Here is an 18,898-nt window from a genome sequence, read left to right on the forward strand (position 1 = left end):
GCCATTTTTCATTCTTTGTTTTTCTCATAAGAAATCATGTGATTCTTTCATCATGTGACTCAGGGATATCTATTGAGGGGATAACCACCAATATTAAAATCCACATAAAACCCACCACTGCGGAGTGAAAAAATAGCAGGTGGGTTTGGAGTTTTATTTCTCTATTGACTGCCAGCTAACATCTTTGCAGCAGCGTTTTTGCTCATAAAAAAACATGCAGTGACTATGGTAGTTTATTTTTTGGGACAACCCCTTTAACTGTGAATACTTAACTCTGATTGGCTAACCATCTGTACATGAGATACTATGAGAGATATAAGGTATTCATGCCTATTCTACATATGACTGACCCAGTGTTTCCAAACCAGTGTGCCAAAGACTTCAAGGTATCAGCGATGTGGAAATCCTATCGCCCGATGCCCGGGACATGTAGTTCCGGGCTCCGGGCAGGTACATTTTTCATACATTTAGCCCTGTATCGGCCTAGCAGGGCCGGACCGACTTTATTTTTATTACGCCAGTGTGAGGGGCAGACTGAGGGAAGGAGCAGGCACAGACTTGCATGGGACACAAGTCTGCACCTCACACCGGCGCTCAGGGTGTACGGAGCGGGCTCCTGACTCGAGCCTGCTCCATACCTGACGGCCCCCGGCTGATTTCAGATGCCGGGGGCCGCCGCTAATAGCCCGGCATGCGGGACTCGCCGCGGCCGGCTATTAACCTTTTAGATCACCGCTGTCAAAGTTGACTGCGGTGTCTAAAGGTTTCTTATAACCATCCCTGGTGGTCTAGAGGGGTGGATCGCCCCCCTGCAGCACAATCGCGGGGGGGATCCCCTGTGGTGGTAGCCGGAGGGCTTACCTCTGTATTCATGGCTGCCCCATAGATCTGCATTTGATTGAGCCTGCCTTAATCAAGCCCAACCAAATGAACACAGATCAATGGAGTTCAACAGAACTGCATTGATCTGTATGAGGAATCTAATGATTCCTTCTAATGAAGTGTATTAACCCCTTCCCGCTATAGGACGCGGCTGCGGAGGGACTCCGGCTGTAATTAACAGCTGGGTCCCGTCGCCGATCTCCTGCGCTGCCCACGGCCTAATGAAGTGTATTAACCCCTTCCCGTTATAGGACGTATGCATACGTCCAATCATCCGACACGTTCGCGTAATTGGACGTATGCATACGTCATAGCGATCTCCGGCACTGCCGTGGGCAGCACAGGCGATCGGCAACGGGACTCGGCTGTGATTAAGACGCACCCCTATCGCGGCGGTCCCTGCGGCCATCAACGGCCGGGACCCGCGGCTAATACAGGACATCACCGATCGCGGTGATGCCCTGTATTAACCCTTCAGATGCGGCGATCAAAGCTGACCGCCGCGTCTGACGGGAAAGTGACACTAACCCGGCTTCACCGCGATTTCACCGCAGCGGTCCCGAACAGCCCGACTGAATAGCCGGGTTAGTGTTTACAGGACAAAGGGGGGGACCTTACCTGCCTCTTCGGTGTCTTCTCCGTTCAGGGATCCCCTGTATGCCAGCACTCTCCTTCCTCGTCATCACATCGTCGCGTATGTGCGTCGGTGTGCGTAAAGACGTGATGGCGGCGACGGAGAGAGAGGATACCCGGCCGGCAGCAGAGACGTTCCGAAGCGACAGTGATGGAGCGACATCCAGGGCAGCGGTGACTGGTCCGGAGCGGCGGGGACACGTGAGTATTATCTCCTCCTGCAGTGGTCTTCAATCTGCGGACGGCTGTCTGGGCATGCTGGGAGTTGTAGTTTTGCAACATCTGGAGGTCCGCAGGTTGAAGACCACTATTGGGTTCAAAATCTTAATTTTTTTTTTGATTTTGCCCCTAAAAATTGGGTGCGTCATACGCCGGTGCGTCCTATAGGACGAAAAATACGGTATGCACGGATTTTTAGATTTGCACTAGCTTTAGGCACACTGGTTAGGAAACACTTGACTAGCCAATAAAGTAACACATAGGTGGAATTTCCACTGTTGCGGAAAATCCCTATTGAGGTCAATGTAATCTGCTGTGGAAATTTCCCTTTGGAAAATCTGCAGCGGATAACTTCACCCATGTGAACATATCCTTAGGAAAACCCCTTTCTTATGTGGAGGGAATATTATGAAAACCAAAAGCACCACCACACACCTGATTTCCCCTTCCACATCACCGCCCAGATATCTGGGTCTCCTGAACTCGGAGGAATAGTAGCGGGTTTTGTAGACCTGGTCTCCATCAGCAGTAAAGGCTTCTCTGCAGTTTCTGGGCGGATTGCTGCTTTTCTGCATTACTTCTCGAGCTTCACTGTTATTCTGATAGGAAGAGACATCAAAACAATCAACATTCCTAGATTGCTGGTAGCATTCCATGTTTAAAGGGTACCTCTCATCAATTAAACTTTTGATATATTTTAGATTAATGAATGTTGAATAACTTTCCAATAGCATGTTAATGAAAAATATGCTTCTTTCTATTGTATTTTTCCCGATCAGTCCTGTCAGCAAGCATTTCTGACTCATGCTGGAGTCCTAAACACTCAGAGCTGCCAGCCTGCTTTGTTCACAGCCAAACGGGCTGTGAACAAAGCAGGCTGGCAGCTCGGAGTGTTCTCCTTTGTGAACAAAGCAGACTGGCAGCTCGTAGTGTTTAGGACTCCAGCATGAGTCTGAAATGCTTGCTGCCAGGACTGGTAGGGAGACCCCTAGTGGTCATTTCTTCAAAGTGGAAAATTAAAAAGAAAGAAGCATATTTTTTAATAACATGCAATTGTAAAGTTATTCTGCATACATTAATCTATAATATATCAAAAGTTTTTTGGATGAGAGGTACCTTTAACTCATCAGAAGTCTTTGTAGTCATCCGTATAGTAGACAATTTCTAGCAAGAGTTTTCAGTGTTTATCTTCTGCAGATGTTGCTAAACTACAACTCCCAGCTTGCCTGGACAGTCAACGGCTGTCCGGGCATGCTGGGGGTTGTAGTTTTGCAACAGCTGGAGGCACCCTGGTGACTGAAATCCCCCTAAGGGTACGGTCACACGTGGTGTATTTTGCTGCAGATTTTTTGCAGCTGAGGGGCTGCAGCTGATATATGAAAACTACAATAAGAAAAAGTGGGTGTCCGTGCTGGAACCATTTGCCATTCCTTTATGGTGGTAACAGATTGGGAAGCATAAGTCTGCTGACTGATTACCTTTAAAGCGTTACTGTCATTAGTAGGAACATTTTTCAAAATGCTGAAATGTGTAGAAATGTGTCCTAAGAACTGTATGCTTAATAATATGTATGTGTTAATATACACTGCTCAAAAAATAAAGGGAACACTTAAACAACACAATGTAACTCCAAGTCAATGACACTTCTGTGAAATCACACTGTCCACTCAGGAAGCAACACTGATTGACAATCAGTTTCACATGCTGTTGTGCAAATGGAACAGACAACAGGTGGAAATTATAGGCAATTAGAAAGACACCCCCCAACAAAGGAGTGGTTCTGCAGGTGGTGACCACAGACCACTTCTCAGCTCCTATGCTTCCTGGCTGATGTTTTGGTCACTTTTGAATGCTGGTGGTGCTTTCACTCTAGTGGTAGCATGAGATGGAGTCTACAGCCCACACAAGTGGCTCAGGTAGTGCAGCTCATCCAAGATGGCACATCAAAGCGAGCTGTGGCAAGAAGGTTTCCTGTGTCTGTCAGCGTAGTGACCAGGGCATGGAGGCGCTACCAGGAGATAGGCCAGTACATCAGGGGACCGAAGGGGGGCAACAACCCAGCAGAAGGACCACTACCTCTGCCTTTGGGCAAGGAGGAGCACTGTCAGAGCCCTGCAAAATAACCTCCAGCAGGACACAAATGTGCATGTGTCCACTCAAACGTTCAGAAACATACTCCATGAGGGTGGTATGAGGGTCCAACGTCTACAGGTGGGGATTGTGCTTACAGCCCAACACCATGCAGGACATTTGGCAATTGCCAGAGAACATTTGGCAATTTGCCACTGGCAGCCTGTGCTCTTCACAGATGAAAGCAGGCTCACACTGAACACATGTGACAGACGTGACAGAGTCTGGAGACGCCGTGGAGAACGTTCTGCTGCCTGCAACATCCTCCAGCATGACAAGCTTGGCGATGGGTCAGTAATGGTGTGGGGTGGCATTTCTTTGGGGGGCCACACAGCCCTCCATGTGCTTACCAGAGGTAGCCTCACTGCCATTAGGTACCGAGATAAAATCCTCAGACCCCTTGTGAGACCATATGCTGGTGCGGTTGGTCCTGGGTTCTTCCTAATGCAAGACAATGCTAGACCTCATGTGGCTGGAGTGTGTCAGCAGTTCCTGCAAGAGGAAGGCATTGATGCTATGGACTGGCCCGCCCGTTCCCCAGACCTGAATCCGATTGAGCACATCTGGGACATCATGTCTCGCTCCATCCACCAACACCACGTTGCACCACAAACTGTCCAGGAGTTGGGGGATGCTTTAGTCCAGGTCTGCGAGGACATCTCTCAGGAGACCATCCGCCACCTCATCAGGAGCATGCCCAGGCATTGTAGGGAGGTCATACGGCCACGTGGATGCCACACACACTACTGAGCCTCATTTTGACTTGTTTTAAGGACATTACATCAAAGTTGGATCAGCCTGTAGTGTGGTTTTCCACTTTGATTTTGAGTGTGACTCCAAATTTATCAACCCATGGATGTCTGGATATGATTTACATTGATCATTTCTGTGTGATTTTGTTGTCAGCACATTCAACTATGTAAAGACAAAAGTATTTCCTATGATTAGTTCATTCATTCAGATCTAGGATGTGTTATCTTAGTGTTTGTTCCCTTTATTTTTTTGAGCAGTATATTTTGATCTATTTATTGCTGTGATGAGTCTTGCTGAATTTCTCTGAGAGGCTGGGGGAGTTTCCCCTGGAGCATGAGGAGCTCCTCTCCTCCCTCCTCACAGTTCCCTCCTCTCCTTCCCGTCATGAGTTCTGCACAAACATCTTTACATTTGCAAAGCCTTATACATAAATGCATGCTCCATGTGGGAAGGAAGTTAAATAACATTTCACAGCTCAAATCTACATAAAATTTAGCAGTTCTTCAGATTGGGCATGGAGAGACTGATCCTATTATCAATGCATAATGTACAGAATTCAGATACCAACCTTTATTAGCAGCACCGTCTCAATTCCTCTCATATCAATCAAGCAGTTGGCAACATTAGGGTTATCAAATTCCAAAGAGGTCAATACTGTTGGATATTTTGGATGAATCACTTCTCTTAAAAGAAAAAAAAAACATACATGAGCTACAGGTACCTTATCTATATACAAATATACAGAGGGACGTACACACACAGGGATCTATGGGGGCTTCCTGAAATGCCCTATGGACAGGCATATTATTGCATTCTGCCACGTTTTGCACAAAATCACGGTAAATTCATGGCAAAAAAAACATGATTTTGTGTAAAGACTGGCAGACTGCAATAATATGAATTTCTTCCTATAGCTCTTTGGGCTGTATAAAGCCTATAGAGCAGCATATACAATGTTAGCCTAGGTTTACATATGTCAGTTGTGTCAGGCTGATTTTTTATTTTAACTGTTCACAACTGATGGCACGACTGATGCTCACAAAGGGCATAAAGTGACATCAGTCAAAACTATCAGTTTGAGCAATTACAGTTTTATAAATTTTTTTCAAGGTCTGCGAGGACATCCCTCAGGAGAATTTTTTTGTACAACTAGTCCACCGGGATTGACTATGCCTACCTTGAAAATAAAGCTGTGGGGAAAGGTAGGCGTAGTCAATCCTAGTGGTCTAGTGGTACAAAACCTGAAAAAAAAAAAAATGTAATTGCTCAAACTAGGGTGATTAGCATTAGACAGGTTGCCTCCAGCACTAGAACTCCCAGCATGCCTGCTGGGAGCTGCAGGGAGTTGTAGTTTTGCAACAGCAGGAGGCACCCTGGTTGTGTAGTATTCATTGTACCAGTCCTCGAGATGGAGTGCCGGAGGAAAAAGCCGATGCATGCAATATGCTTTCAGTTCTGTCTGGCGATGCCTCCGGCGCTCCATAGAAAAACATAGGGTCCGATATCTGAAGCCGTTTGACAGGTATGCGGCACGGACGGGGGAACACAGCAAGATGCGTTCCCCTGTCTGTGCAGGTCCGGCAAGTCCAATCATCCGGCATCTAAACGGAGACAACCTATGATTGTGAACGGTCCCATTCAAATGAATGGGATTGGTTCTGGTTTCATTTTCTCTCAGGCGCAGCTTTTGCAGTGCCGGAGGGAATGGACAACGGACCACTGCATAAAGAGAAGAATAATTGGGGACATATTGCTGGCAGGGAGAGGCTCCTTTAACAACCCCCCTCCCCTTCCCCCTCCTCCCCCTGCCCCGGTATGATCGCACTGTTGGCTGATGGGTGAAATACTCTTCAGGCACAGGAAGCACATGCTGCTGTAGTATTCCCTGCACCCAGACAGCTTTCAATAGAAGTGAGTATATTTATATGTAGTGTGTAGATGTAATGTGTATACATCTTGTCTCTACATGCATTTTGTGTATAGAGTGTTGTGTGGGTGTACTGCATCATGTATATACACACCTGATATGTGATAGCAAATGTACAGTTTTTTTCTGTATATGATGCAGTGCTGTATCTGTCACTAAACTAACAAGGCCCAAGCCTTATCACAGCCCCCCCCCCCCCCCCCCCCCAATTCACCCTTGGGCCACTGTGATGGAATTCCATGCACCGTGGATGATTTTGTGTACGTTCCTCCCCCCTCAGCTCTCCAGACATTTCCGAACCTTCTCTTCAATATACATTTTTTTACCTCTGCCTCCCTGCCACACACATTGTATATTAAAATCCCTATAACATTTTTATTTCTCGTTCGCTCTTCATTGGGGGACACCTAACTGATGGGTATATGCTCTTGCCACTAGGAGGCGCTGACACTAGGAAAAAGAAAAGTCGGTTCCTCCCTGGCAGGATATACCCGCCCACCTGCAGTGAGGCAATCAGATTTATCTAGTGTCAGTTAGGAGGTGGACACACAGGTCGGGTGCTCTCCAGACCTGGTCTTTTTATTATTTTCTAGTAAGGGCTGTTTCGTCAGATTCTTTACTCCTTTTTGTTTCCCTTTTTCAGGTGGGGGTTCAGGAGCATGGCGCTACCTGTTCCCCCATGTGCGGCTAAGGGGCACGGGACATTGACGAAGATTCCAATGCACCGTTAACCCCTTCCCGCCAACGGCCAGCGCCTGGGGTTGCACCGTGGGTCCAGGTCCCCCTATTTTCCCTGCTCGTCTTGGGCTGTAGCAGCATGACATGTGCAGGTGACTAAAATGCTGGCTGAAGACGTCTCTACGTGAGTATGTGAAGATAGGGGAGTATGTAAAGATGGTCGGGTGAGTATGTTCCCCTCCCTGCATGGGAGTTAAAGGTTTATTCCTGAATCTTGTAGGGGCGGTTTATGGGGTCATGGGCCCGATGTTAAATGGGGTCAGGGCTCTTACTGTTAGTGTCACCTGCCCCTATCCTGGGCAGCCGCCGGTTTTTGTGGCAGCTCCCCTTAATCATTCCTCCACAGTCATGGCTCGAGCTCCGTCGCGGTGCTGGCCGGCGGGGGGAGCCATAATGGAGGCAGCTAACTCCGCCCCCCTTCTCCCCGAGTTCAGAGCAGGAACCTGAGGTTTCAGCTGTGGGGAGGCTCTCTGCCGGCACTGCCTTCAGAGCGCCGACTGGGGAGAGAGATTCTTTTCCTCTCCTGACTGGGCTTAGCCCAGCCCTTCTCCTCCCCAAAGCGAGCTCTCCATACGCGCTGCGGGGAGTGTTACTGCCGGTTGGGGATACAGCCAGCGTCGCGATCAACTACTCTAACGCCGGAGGGACGGGGACTCGGAACAGGACCCAGGTCCCAGACGGGGACTCGGAGCTTAGCTCCACCCCGTCTTTCTTCAGAGCGGGACCCCGCTCCCGGACGGGGACTCGGAGCTTTGCTCAGCCCCCCTCTTCAGAGCGGGTCTCGTCCGCTCCTGCAACCTTGGGCGGGTGTGTTGCTGGACGGGGACTGGTACATGTCCCCGTCCTTACAGCAGTAAAGTGGGGGTCTATATTTCCCACCACAGTGGGGGAGTGGGCTTAGCTCTACCACCCCTCCCCCCCCCCCCCTCTCCCAGAGGATGGCAATCTTACATAAGTTTAAAAAAGAAAAGAAAAAAAAATGCAGCTTTTTAGGCCATTTGGTGTACTTTGGCACCCTCTTGTGGCCATTCTTTGCATTGCACTGTATTTGCCTTAAGTTTAATGCTTACAGCCCTGGGTTCTCTAACCGCTGGAGTACCTGCGGCTGGCCTTCTGGTACCTCTCTAATGTGCGTGGTGTTCGATGGAGTGATTCGCTGTCTGCTCTGGACCCATATCTGTAGGCCGGACAGTGGTCTGCACGGTTTTCCTCTGCCGCCTGCCCCATGTCTCTCGGCTGATGTATCTGTTACTACAGTTCCGATACCCCACTGCTGGGTGTGGTATGTACCAGTATGCCAGACAATGGTCTGCATGGTTTCCTCTGCCGTTTGGCGCACGTCTCTCGGCTGATGCATCTGTTGCTGCGGTTCCGATACCCCACTGCTGGGTGCAGTATATGGGGAACTGTCCGTTGTGCCTTCAGGACCCATACCAGTAAGCCAGACAGTGGTCTGCATGGTTTCCTCTGCCGTTTGTCACACGTATCACCGCTCATGTATACGTCGTTACAGTTCCGATACCCCACTGCTTGGTGCGGTATATGGAGAACTGACCGGTGTGCCTTCAGGACCCATACCAGTAAGCCGGACAGTGGTCTGCATGGTTTCCTCTGTCATTTATCACATGTCTCACGGATAGGTGTCTGTGGCGGCAGTTCTGATACCCCACTGCTGGGTGCGGTATATGGAGATCTGACCCGATGTGTCCTCAGCTCCCATACCGGTAAGCCAGACAGTAGTCTGCATGTTTTTCCATTTGTCACACGTGTTATGGCTGAGGTGTCTGTGGTGACACAGTATGTGGAGGTCTGAACCGATGTATCTTAAGGACCTCAGGCTCGTTACGGAGACTTCTACGGACCCCTTCCACTTAGCCAGACAGTAGTCTGCATGGTCGCCGGTCACACGATTCTCGGCTGCTGCATCTGAACCAATAGGCCCATTGTGGTCTATGGGGATCTCACGGCATGAATAACAGTAAGATAAGCAGGACTGTCTCGGCAGCACAGTGGAATGAGAGACCACCATGGGTTTGAGTCCTGGGGTGGGACAGAGTGTTTCAGTCTTGTGGGTAAACTTTAACTACTGTTGGAGTGTATGGTTGTCTTCCGTGGATCCATGCCAGTAGGCCAGACAATGGTCTGCATAGTTGACTACACCACCTGTCATACATCACACGGCTGATGTGTCTGCGGCTGGTGTTCCAGTCCCTCTCTTCTGAGTAAGCTACTGATGGGATGAATAGTTGTAGTCGGTGTGTCCCTGTCAGTAAGCCTGACCGTGGTCTGCGTGGTTGCTTACGCCGCCTGTCATACATCAGATGGCTGATGTATCTGCATCTGCGGTTCCGGTCCCTCACTGCTCAGTGAAGTGCCGGTGGTATGCTTAGTTGTCTTCTCTGCATCCATGCCAGCTAGCCAGATAGTGATCTGCAGGGTTGCCTACACCGTCTGTCAGACTTCAAACGGCTTCTGTATCTGCAGCTTGAGTTCTGGTACCTCATTGCTGGTGAGGTGTCGATGGCATGCATCGTTGTCTTGGACCCTTACCAGTAAGCCAGACATTCGTCTGCTTGGTGGTCTACACCGCCTGTCCTACATCAACCGGCTGTTGCCTCTGCAGTTTCCATACCTCACTATTGTGGGTGGCGTCCGACGAAGTGTTCCATTATCTGCCCTGGTCCATGCCTGTGCGCCAGCCGGTGGTCTGTGTGGTTGCTTGCACCACCTGTCATACATCACACGTCTGATGCATCTGAGGCTGGGGTTCCCGCTGGGATGACTCGCTGTCCCCTAGGGACTCATACCGGTAGGCCTGACAGTTGTCTGCATTTTTCTTCTGCGGGCTATCTCTCGGCAGATGTTTTTTTGCGCCCAGTGGTGCACGGTTGTGCGTGGTATGCGTGGAACTGACCCGGCGTGTCCCACAGACACTATGCGGGATGTCAGAGATACGTTACTCTGTTTCTCTGCTTCTCCCTCTCTCTCCAAGGGGCGGGGTTTCTTGGCCTCCCCGTCTTTCCACTTTTGTCGTAGGTGCGCAGTTATCTACGGTCTGGCTGTTCCCCTTCCCTACGGTCAGGTGGGGGGGGGGTTCCTTGCTCGGCCAGACTGCTGCTTTGGGTCATCTACCATGCATTGTCGACCCGTGGACGGTAGTTCACCACTGCCTTGGAAGTTCTCGTGGGAGTCTCTCGGATTTGCCCCACGTGCCTTATACACCGCACCACATACTGGTTACTGGTAGGCCTGCTTGGCAGGTCCCTTTATGTACGCCTGCTACTCTGTCTACGGGCCGGTATCTCTACCCACTGTGCGACGTCGTGTGCGGGACCAGCTGCGGCCACGGTCTTTTTTGCCCTATGGCCAGACTATGTCTGCTTGGTGTTCCAATCCACCTGGTCACCTCCCACTGCCACTGCAGCTGTAGTCCGGTGTCCCTCTCCCAGGTGCAGTCCCGCAGAGTGTGTGCATGTGGGTTCTTAATTCCCTTCTTCCTGTCGGTCTCACCGTGTCGGCCTCTTTTCCTGCTCCACATCCATTCTTCCTCTCCTAAATCTGCGTCTGCAGCCTTGGTGTCTAGCACCATTAGGAGACTGGGTGGGGTTTTTTGTGTCCGTGTATTCCGGGGCCTTTCACAGCAACAGCAGCGTTGCCTTGTTCTCCTTTCTTAAAAGGGGTATTCCAGGCAAAAACTTTTTTATATATGTCAACTGGCTCTGGAAAATTAAACAGATTTGTAAATTACTTCTATTAAAAAATCTTAATCCTTCCAATAGTTATTAGCTTCTGAAGTTTTCTGTCTAACTGCTCAATGATGATGTCACGTCCCGGGAGCTGTGCATGATGAGAGAATATCCCCATAGAAACTGCACAGCTCCCGGGACGTGACATCATCACTGAGCAGTTAGACAGAAAAAAACAACTCAACTTCAGAAGCTAGTAACTATTGGAAGGATTAAGATTTTTTAATGGAAGTAATTTACAAATCTGTTTAACTTTCCGGAGCCAGTTGATATATAAAAAAAAGTTTTGGCCTTTAAGTTGCTCTCTTGGTCTGCTGTGTGCATAACTCCTTTCCTGCTGGTCCTGTGGATGCTTTCACAGTGTCTGCAGTCTTGGTCCGCCGTGGTTGTCATGAGGGTCCTTATGTCTGTGTTCCTACATATGCTAGGACCGCTTCGTAGGTGTAGAGCCACCTTCTTTGCTTGGTAGTGCGCCCAGGGGCTTCCTGTGCTGTTCTATCAGCAGTTCTGGGGTGGTTGAGCTCCTCTGTTCTGACATGGAGCCTGCTGGGGCACCTGTCGGTTCAGCCCCTCCCTGTACTTCCGGGTGTTCTTTTCCACGGTTTCTGTCCGGGTGACTCGGGTGCCTCCTCGTCACTATCTAGATTGACCCTCCACAGGTCTTGTATTTTTTTTTTTTTTTGCCCAGCTTCGGAGTGTGGGGCTCCGATCCCTCTTGGATCGCACAGTGGCTCCTCCAGGCGGCGAGGGTTGCCGCTGGAGCCGGGGGGCTTCCTCCACCCAGTATTTGCATTTCCCTGCTCCTTCTACGCCTAGCGTGCTTGCCGCTCCCCTCTTCACTTGGGGTGGGGGGGATCAGGGTGCTGTCGTAGGTCTCTACTTCAGTTGTCGTCTCGACCACCCTTGTTTTTTCCCTCCTGGAGGGACTATTTGGTTTTTGCTAAGATATATTCAACGGTGGATTTTACAGTCTAGGCTTGTGTGCTTTCTGTCCACTATCACGGCCTAGTGCTCTGTATGTCCTTCTTACCTTTGTTGTCTGGGTCAGTCGTACTGCATTGACTCCAGGTCTTCTGGGGTAATCCTTCCTATGGCCGGACCCTGGGAGTCCAAGCTAGGCTCTTCTTGGTTCTCCTCCATTTGGACTCTGCCCTGCGATCTGCGGTGTGCCTTCTTTTCAGGCGGCTCTACGATTCCTTGAGCCTTGATGCTGTTTCAGTTCTTGGACATTTGTAGCGGCCATCCCCCGACTCCTCAGTGATCCATTGGTCGGAGCGGTGTTCCGGTTCTGCTCTCCTTCCCTTCTTTCTGGAAGTTTTTTCACAGGAGAGTCTGTTCACGGGCATCTGGTTCCCTTTTTCCTGTGGTTTCTTGTCTCTCTATTGACCCAGGTGCCTTGGGTCTCTACAGAGGACAGACCTTTCCCTTGGTGTTCTGGTCCTTCTCCTTGGATGGGAGATCTTACAGAAACTCATTGTTCTGGGCCTAGTGTGTCTCCGTCCTGGGGACTTGTCCATAGACCTTGCGGACATGCGAGTTCAGTCTTGGGACTGTCTCCTTTTCGCTGTTGGTTGTTTTTTTCCCACCCTAGGGGACTGCTTTGGTACGTCCCATCAGTTAAGTGTCCCCCAATGAAGTGCGAACGAGAAAAGGAGATTTTTTTTTTTGTACTCACCGTAAAATCTCTTTCTCGTAGCCTTCATTGGGGGACACCGCACCCACCCATTTCTTCTTTTTCCGGTTCTTGGGTTGTTTCCGGGATTCCTTTCTAGGGTCCTTCGGACGTTTTTCCTCGTTGGCTTCTCCCCTACTGCTTTGTGACAAAACTGGTTACCTCATTGCAGGTGGGCGGGTATATCCTGCCAGGGAGGAGCCGACTTTTCTTTTTCCTAGTGTCAACGCCTCCTAGTGGCAAGAGCATATACCCTATCAGTTAGGTGTCCCCCAATGAAGGCTACGAGAAAGATATTTTACGGTGAGTACAAAAAATTTTTTTATAGCCCTTTTAAAATTATAGCCCTTTTTTCTGTATACAGGGCTATATGTGAGTAATTTTTTGGGTCGTGATCTGTCTATTATCGGTACCATTTTTGTTTTGAAGGGACTTTTATATCACTTTTTATATATTTTTTTTTATGGTATATGATGTGACCAAAAATGCACAATTGTTTGGGTTTTGGGGCACCACTTACAATTTTGCCATACTAAGTCTACACCAGCCCTGGCAGTATATAGCGAGGGGAGCAGTATATAGCTGTATTTAGGGGGTATAGGGAGTAGTATATAGGGCAGTGTGTGGAGGGGCCATTTGAGTTGATTTAAGATCTGTATCCAAATATTTACCCCTTAAGGACACATGCCAATTTCCATTTTTGCATTTTCCCCTTCTAAAAGGAATAACTCTTTAATTTTTCCACCCAAACAGGACAAATTTTACTTTGTAGTGACACCTTTCATGTAACATTAAAATATATAGCGTAGCAATAAAAATATAACTGGGGAGAAATCGAAAAGAAAACCGCAATTTAGCTAATTTTTTTTTAATTCAAACTTTGCAGACAAAATCAGTATATATGTTTAAATTCACCCAAATCTGACCTTCTATTACTTTCTTGTTTTTCCATATACAGGGCTGTATGAAAGTCCATTTTTGCTCAATGATCTGTAGTTTTATCGGTAATACTTTATTTTTGGAACACTTATTAATTTCTTCTGACATATAACGTGACATCACTGTGTGCATTATTGCTGGACTGTGACATTACTGTGTGCATTATCTCTGTACTGTGACATTACTGTGTAGATTATCTCTGTACTGTGACATCACTGTGTATATTATCCCTGTACTGTGACATCACTGTATATTATCCCTGTACTGTGACATCACTGTGTATATTATCCCTGTACTGGGACATCACTGTATATTATCCCTGTACTGTGACATCACTGTATATTATCCCTGTACTGTGACATCACTGTGTATATTATCCCTGTACTGTGACATCACTGTGTATATTATCCCTGTACTGTGACATCACTGTGTATATTATCCCTGTACTGTGACATCACTGTGTATATTATCCCTGTACTGTGACATCACTGTGTATATTATCCCTGTACTGTGACATCACTGTGTATATTATCCCTGTACTGTGACATCACTGTGTGTATTAGGCTGGGTTCACATCACAGGGAGCGGTTTTTGAAAGAAAGTAGCTCTGTTTTTCTACTCATGGATAACCCCTGTAAAGGGGTAATCCAGTGGAAAACTTTTTTTTTTTTCAAATCAACTTGTGCCAGAAAGTTAAACAGATTTGTAAAATACTTCTATTTACAAATCTTAATCCTTTCAGTACTTATCAGTTGCAGTATTATACAGAGGAAGTTCATATCTTTTTGTATTTATTTTCTGTCTGACCACAGTGCTCTCTGCTGACACCTCTGTCCATGTCAGGAACTGTCAAGAGCAAGAGCAAATCCCCATAGCAAACCTATCCTGCTCTGGACAGTTCCTGACATGGACAGAGGTGTCAGCAGAGAGCACTGTGGTTAGACAGAAAGGAAATTCTAAAGAATAGAACTTCCTCTGTAGTATACAGCAGCTGTTAAGTACTGGAAGGATTAAGATTTTTAAATAGAAGCAATTTAAAAATATGTTTAACTTTCTGGCATCAGTTGATTTTAAAAAAAAAAAAAAAAAAAAAAAAAAAAAAAATTCCACCGGAGTACCCCTTTAAGATATATAGCTATCTCACTATTAGCTTTTCAGTAATTATAGTTTGTCTGAATTGCCCTACTCACCTTCGTGAAACGTTATACATTTCATTGCGAAATTGAGTGACAATGATCTGTGGCCTCTGACCGTGCGGGAAGACTTTGACCATGAGGCTCTGCAACGTCCTTTCATCCTGATGGTTGTCGCAGCAGAAGGCAAGGACCAGAGACTTCAGACAACTTTCCACTGCAAGTGCCATCTCTGGGTCTTTTAAACGTATGCAGGCCCCTAAGATACATAAAGGGGGAAAAAATTGCAATAAGCTTACTCATTGTACCACAGCAGTACACACTACAACAGTGATGGATTATCTGTAGATTAAAAGGGGTTATCAATGAAAAAACTGTTTTTTATATCAACTGGCTCCAGAAAGTTAAACAGATTTGTAAATTACTTCTGTTAAAAATCTTAATCCTTTCAGTACTTATGAGCTGATGAAGTTGAGTTGTTCTTTTCTGTCTAAGTGCTCTCTGATGACACGTGTCTCGGGAACTGTCCAGAGTAGAAGCAAATCCCCATAGCAAACCTCTTCAACTCTGTGTCGTTCCCGAGACAGGCAGAGATGTCAGCAGAGAGCAATATTGCCAGACAGAAAAGAGCAACTCAACTTCAGCAGCTGATAATTATTGATAGGAATAAGATTTTTTAATAGAAGTAATTTACAAATCTGTTTAACTTTCTGGAGCCAGTTGATACGCATATATATATATATATATATATATATATATATATATATATAAAATAAAAGAGAAAGTTTTTTTCCTGGAATACCCCTTTAATCCTTCCAGTAGATATCAGCTGCTGAAGTTGAGTTGTTCTTCTGTCTGACCACAGTGCTCTCTGCTGACACCTCTTCTTGTCTCAGGAACTGTCCAGAGTAGGAGCATATCTCCATAGCAAACCTCTAATACTTCGGGCAGTTCCTGAGACAAGCAGAGATGTCAGCAGAGAGCACTGTTGCCAAACAGAAAAGAACAACTCAACTTCAGCAGCTGATAACTGCTGGAAGGATTAAGATTTTTTTTTTAATAGAAGTAATTTACAAATCTGTTTAACTTTCAGGAGCCAGTTGATATAAATAAAAAGTTTTGTCCTGGAATACCCCTTTAAAGAACAAACCACAAACCTAACGGTCCAATGGGCTTCTCCCTGAAACGTCTCTGCCTGTAAGCTTCATCAATTTCGGCAAGCAAGGTGGGTATGTGCTGTCCAAATCTTCTCAATCTGTCCGTCTTGCTATCATGTAACTCTTTTATCTGTCGCTTAAGAGCATCCACTTTCTGTTTCTGATCACGCTCAGCATTACTATTGAGTGCAAGAGACAGAAATACATGCTCAGTCATATAGTCAGAGAATTATCACCATATTAAAGGACAATGTTTAAAGGACAATGTCCATGGACCAGTGTTTCCCAACCAGGGTGCCTCCAGCTGTTGCAAAACTACAACTCCCAGCATGCCAGGACAGCCAAAGGCTGTCCAGGCATGCTGGGAGTTGTGGTTTTGCAATGGCAGGAGGCACCCTGGTTGGGAAACACTGGTCCATGGACTGTGTCTGGTATTACATTGACAGTCAAATGATTAGGGCCAAACTGCAAATACCAGACACAGGTTGAGGACAAGAGAGGCAATGTTTGTGGAATAGAAACCTTTCATCTAAATTCAGACAAACCTTTAAACCCCCTAGTTACTGCACCCTCACGGGCCATAACCTAAATCATGGAGACAATATTCTGTCTATGCTAAGTAAGTTTCACTATCTGCTTGCATATGACATAATATTCATTGTCCCTTATATCATTTATGCATATACATTTTCCTGTATAGAGGATTATCTCTGACTCTTGGATATAAGGCCTAGATGGTGGAATTCTTAACCAAGGAGGAGTGATAGAGTATTTGAAGTGTCTTTTGCTTCTCGGGCATTTTTGTACAACTAATTAAGTGCCAATCTATTACAATATCATTTCACTGGTTATTTGGTTGTGGGTTATTATATGGTATTTATATCATTATTTTACAGTGATAGTCCTGTTCCCCAGTTTTGGCTCTTAGCTGGATAGCTCTACCCATATCTATGTATAATTATACTACAACAGCGACATCTCTGGAGAACATATTGTCTTGAGGTATGCTTCTAGCTGGAAGGCAACTTCTTACATATATTTGTACACCTATACAATTTGATACAGTGATTGATGATGATTTCATCTATCACTAAGTTCTCTTTCCTTTTTTCCCTACTTTCTTATGTTGTATAGTTTATCCTCTATATATCTGTGAGGTCGGCTATCTAAAGGGACATACTTGTTCATGAATATTTTGGAATAATAATGAAGGTATCTAGAGTTTGTACATGGGATGTTGTGATTATGGGTTCACATTTCTGTATTGTCTATTATACACATTATATCATCTGAATTCCTTTATCTATATTTCCTCTGCCTATATGCTCTTTATGTCATGCATATTTGCTATATGTTTTGTCTGTAGCTATATTTATGTGCTTTGTTTGTTGCTTGCTTTTTGCTGTTTGTTTCTTTGTTTCCTTTTCTAGGTTAGAAAACACGTCACGGCAGTTCTCATCGATAACTAGCAGAGCCGAGCCTTTTCTGTGCATTACTATGTATATGTTCTATGGGGGACATGTATCATTGTTTGTGTATGGTAGAAGCATTTTACCCCTTTTCCCGAATTCTAAATTATGTGCAGAAGCGCTAAATTTATCAATCAAGCGCAATGAGCTTCATAAATTGCGGGTAAATATAGTCCTCTCCTCAATCCACTCTTTGGAAAATAGAATGGATGATTTAGAGCATCTTGCTACGTTAAGTCCAAGATGGCTTATATTTGCGCAAAAAAAACAGCTCTTGCGGCAAAACTTTTGGTGTAAAAAAAAAAAGTACGCAGTTAATAAATCCATGTGTACTATAGATGTCACTCCAAGGTACCCTGATTCAGCCACATCTGGAGGACATGCTCTACCAAAACGTGCGCAAAAAAATTGCGCAAAAAAATGGCTTGCGCAAAAAAATACACACAAAACAGGGGTAAAATCTTTGATACATGTCCCCCTATATGTACTTATTATGTGTATGTGCATTTTTGTCCTAAAGCGATGACTTTAATTGCTTGTATACCCCTGATGAACCGTATGTTCTTTCATTGAATTACGGGGAAACGCGTCGGGTGAGGCATGTATTACGGGGGAATTGTCCCTATTACTATTGCACTTTGTGAATTAATTGATATCTACTGTTTTTATGGGGATTTGTGTACGTTATTCTGTAATAGAATTTTTTGTAATAAAAGGTTTAAAATTTAGCTATTGTTATTCCTGATTTGGTAGTCTAGAGCTAGCTAATATTTATCTATATATCAGTGATTGGTGGAGACAATATTCTTGGGTGTTCTTTGCAAGGGAACAGACTTAATTACAGAATAACATTTTCCAGTTTTTAAATGTAACCATATTTTGTATTGCTTATTTACATAATACAGTAAATTCTTTAGTGTATTCTGTTAGTTAACACCTTAAGTATGCCCTGCGCCCGCAATATAATGTGGGGTCACGCGCTGGCCCCGCGATATTGGGGCGGTCCCTGCTGACAGTAGCCGGGACCTGGGGCTAATAACGGACATCACTGATCGCGGTGATGTCCGGTATTAGCCCCTTAGATGTGGCGATCAAAGTTGATCGCCACGTCTAAAATAGTGTTGAGCGGCAGAGGCCATATTCGAATTTGCGATATTTCGCGAATATATGGACGAATATTTGTCATATATTCGCTAAATTCGCATTTTATTTTCGCATATGCGAAAATTTGCATATGCAAAAATCAGCATATAAAATTAGCATATGCGGAAATTCACATACGCGAAAATTTGCATATGCTAATTTTCGCATATACGAAAAATGCGTATGCCAGTCTCACACAGTAGTATTAGAGCCTTCTTTACACGACACAAGCTGGAAGCAGAGAGGGGTGATCACTGTGATGTGTACTGTAAAAATAAACACACCGAATATTCGTAATTACGAATATATAGTGCTATATTCGCAAATTCGCGAATATGCGATATTCGTGAATAAAAT

General features: G+C 45.9%; 1 protein-coding gene across 4 annotated transcripts in view; it reads right to left on the bottom strand.

Annotated features, from left to right (window-relative positions):
• SMC6 (structural maintenance of chromosomes 6) overlaps window positions 1-18,898 on the bottom strand; it is a 141,859-nt gene that overhangs the window by 47,870 nt on the left and 75,091 nt on the right. For all 4 annotated transcript variants that reach the window (XM_056564246.1, XM_056564247.1, XM_056564243.1 and 1 more), the window contains exons 14-17: window positions 15,930-16,108; window positions 14,830-15,031; window positions 5,186-5,300; window positions 2,170-2,333 (exon numbers count right to left, since the gene is read on the bottom strand). In XM_056564246.1, the coding sequence (XP_056420221.1) occupies window positions 2,170-2,333; window positions 5,186-5,300; window positions 14,830-15,031; window positions 15,930-16,108 (660 nt within the window). The remainder of the gene's footprint in view (window positions 1-2,169; window positions 2,334-5,185; window positions 5,301-14,829; window positions 15,032-15,929; window positions 16,109-18,898) is intronic.

This window comes from Hyla sarda, chromosome 3 (genome assembly GCF_029499605.1).
Source record: "Hyla sarda isolate aHylSar1 chromosome 3, aHylSar1.hap1, whole genome shotgun sequence".
NCBI classification, from domain to species: Eukaryota; Metazoa; Chordata; class Amphibia; order Anura; family Hylidae; genus Hyla; species Hyla sarda.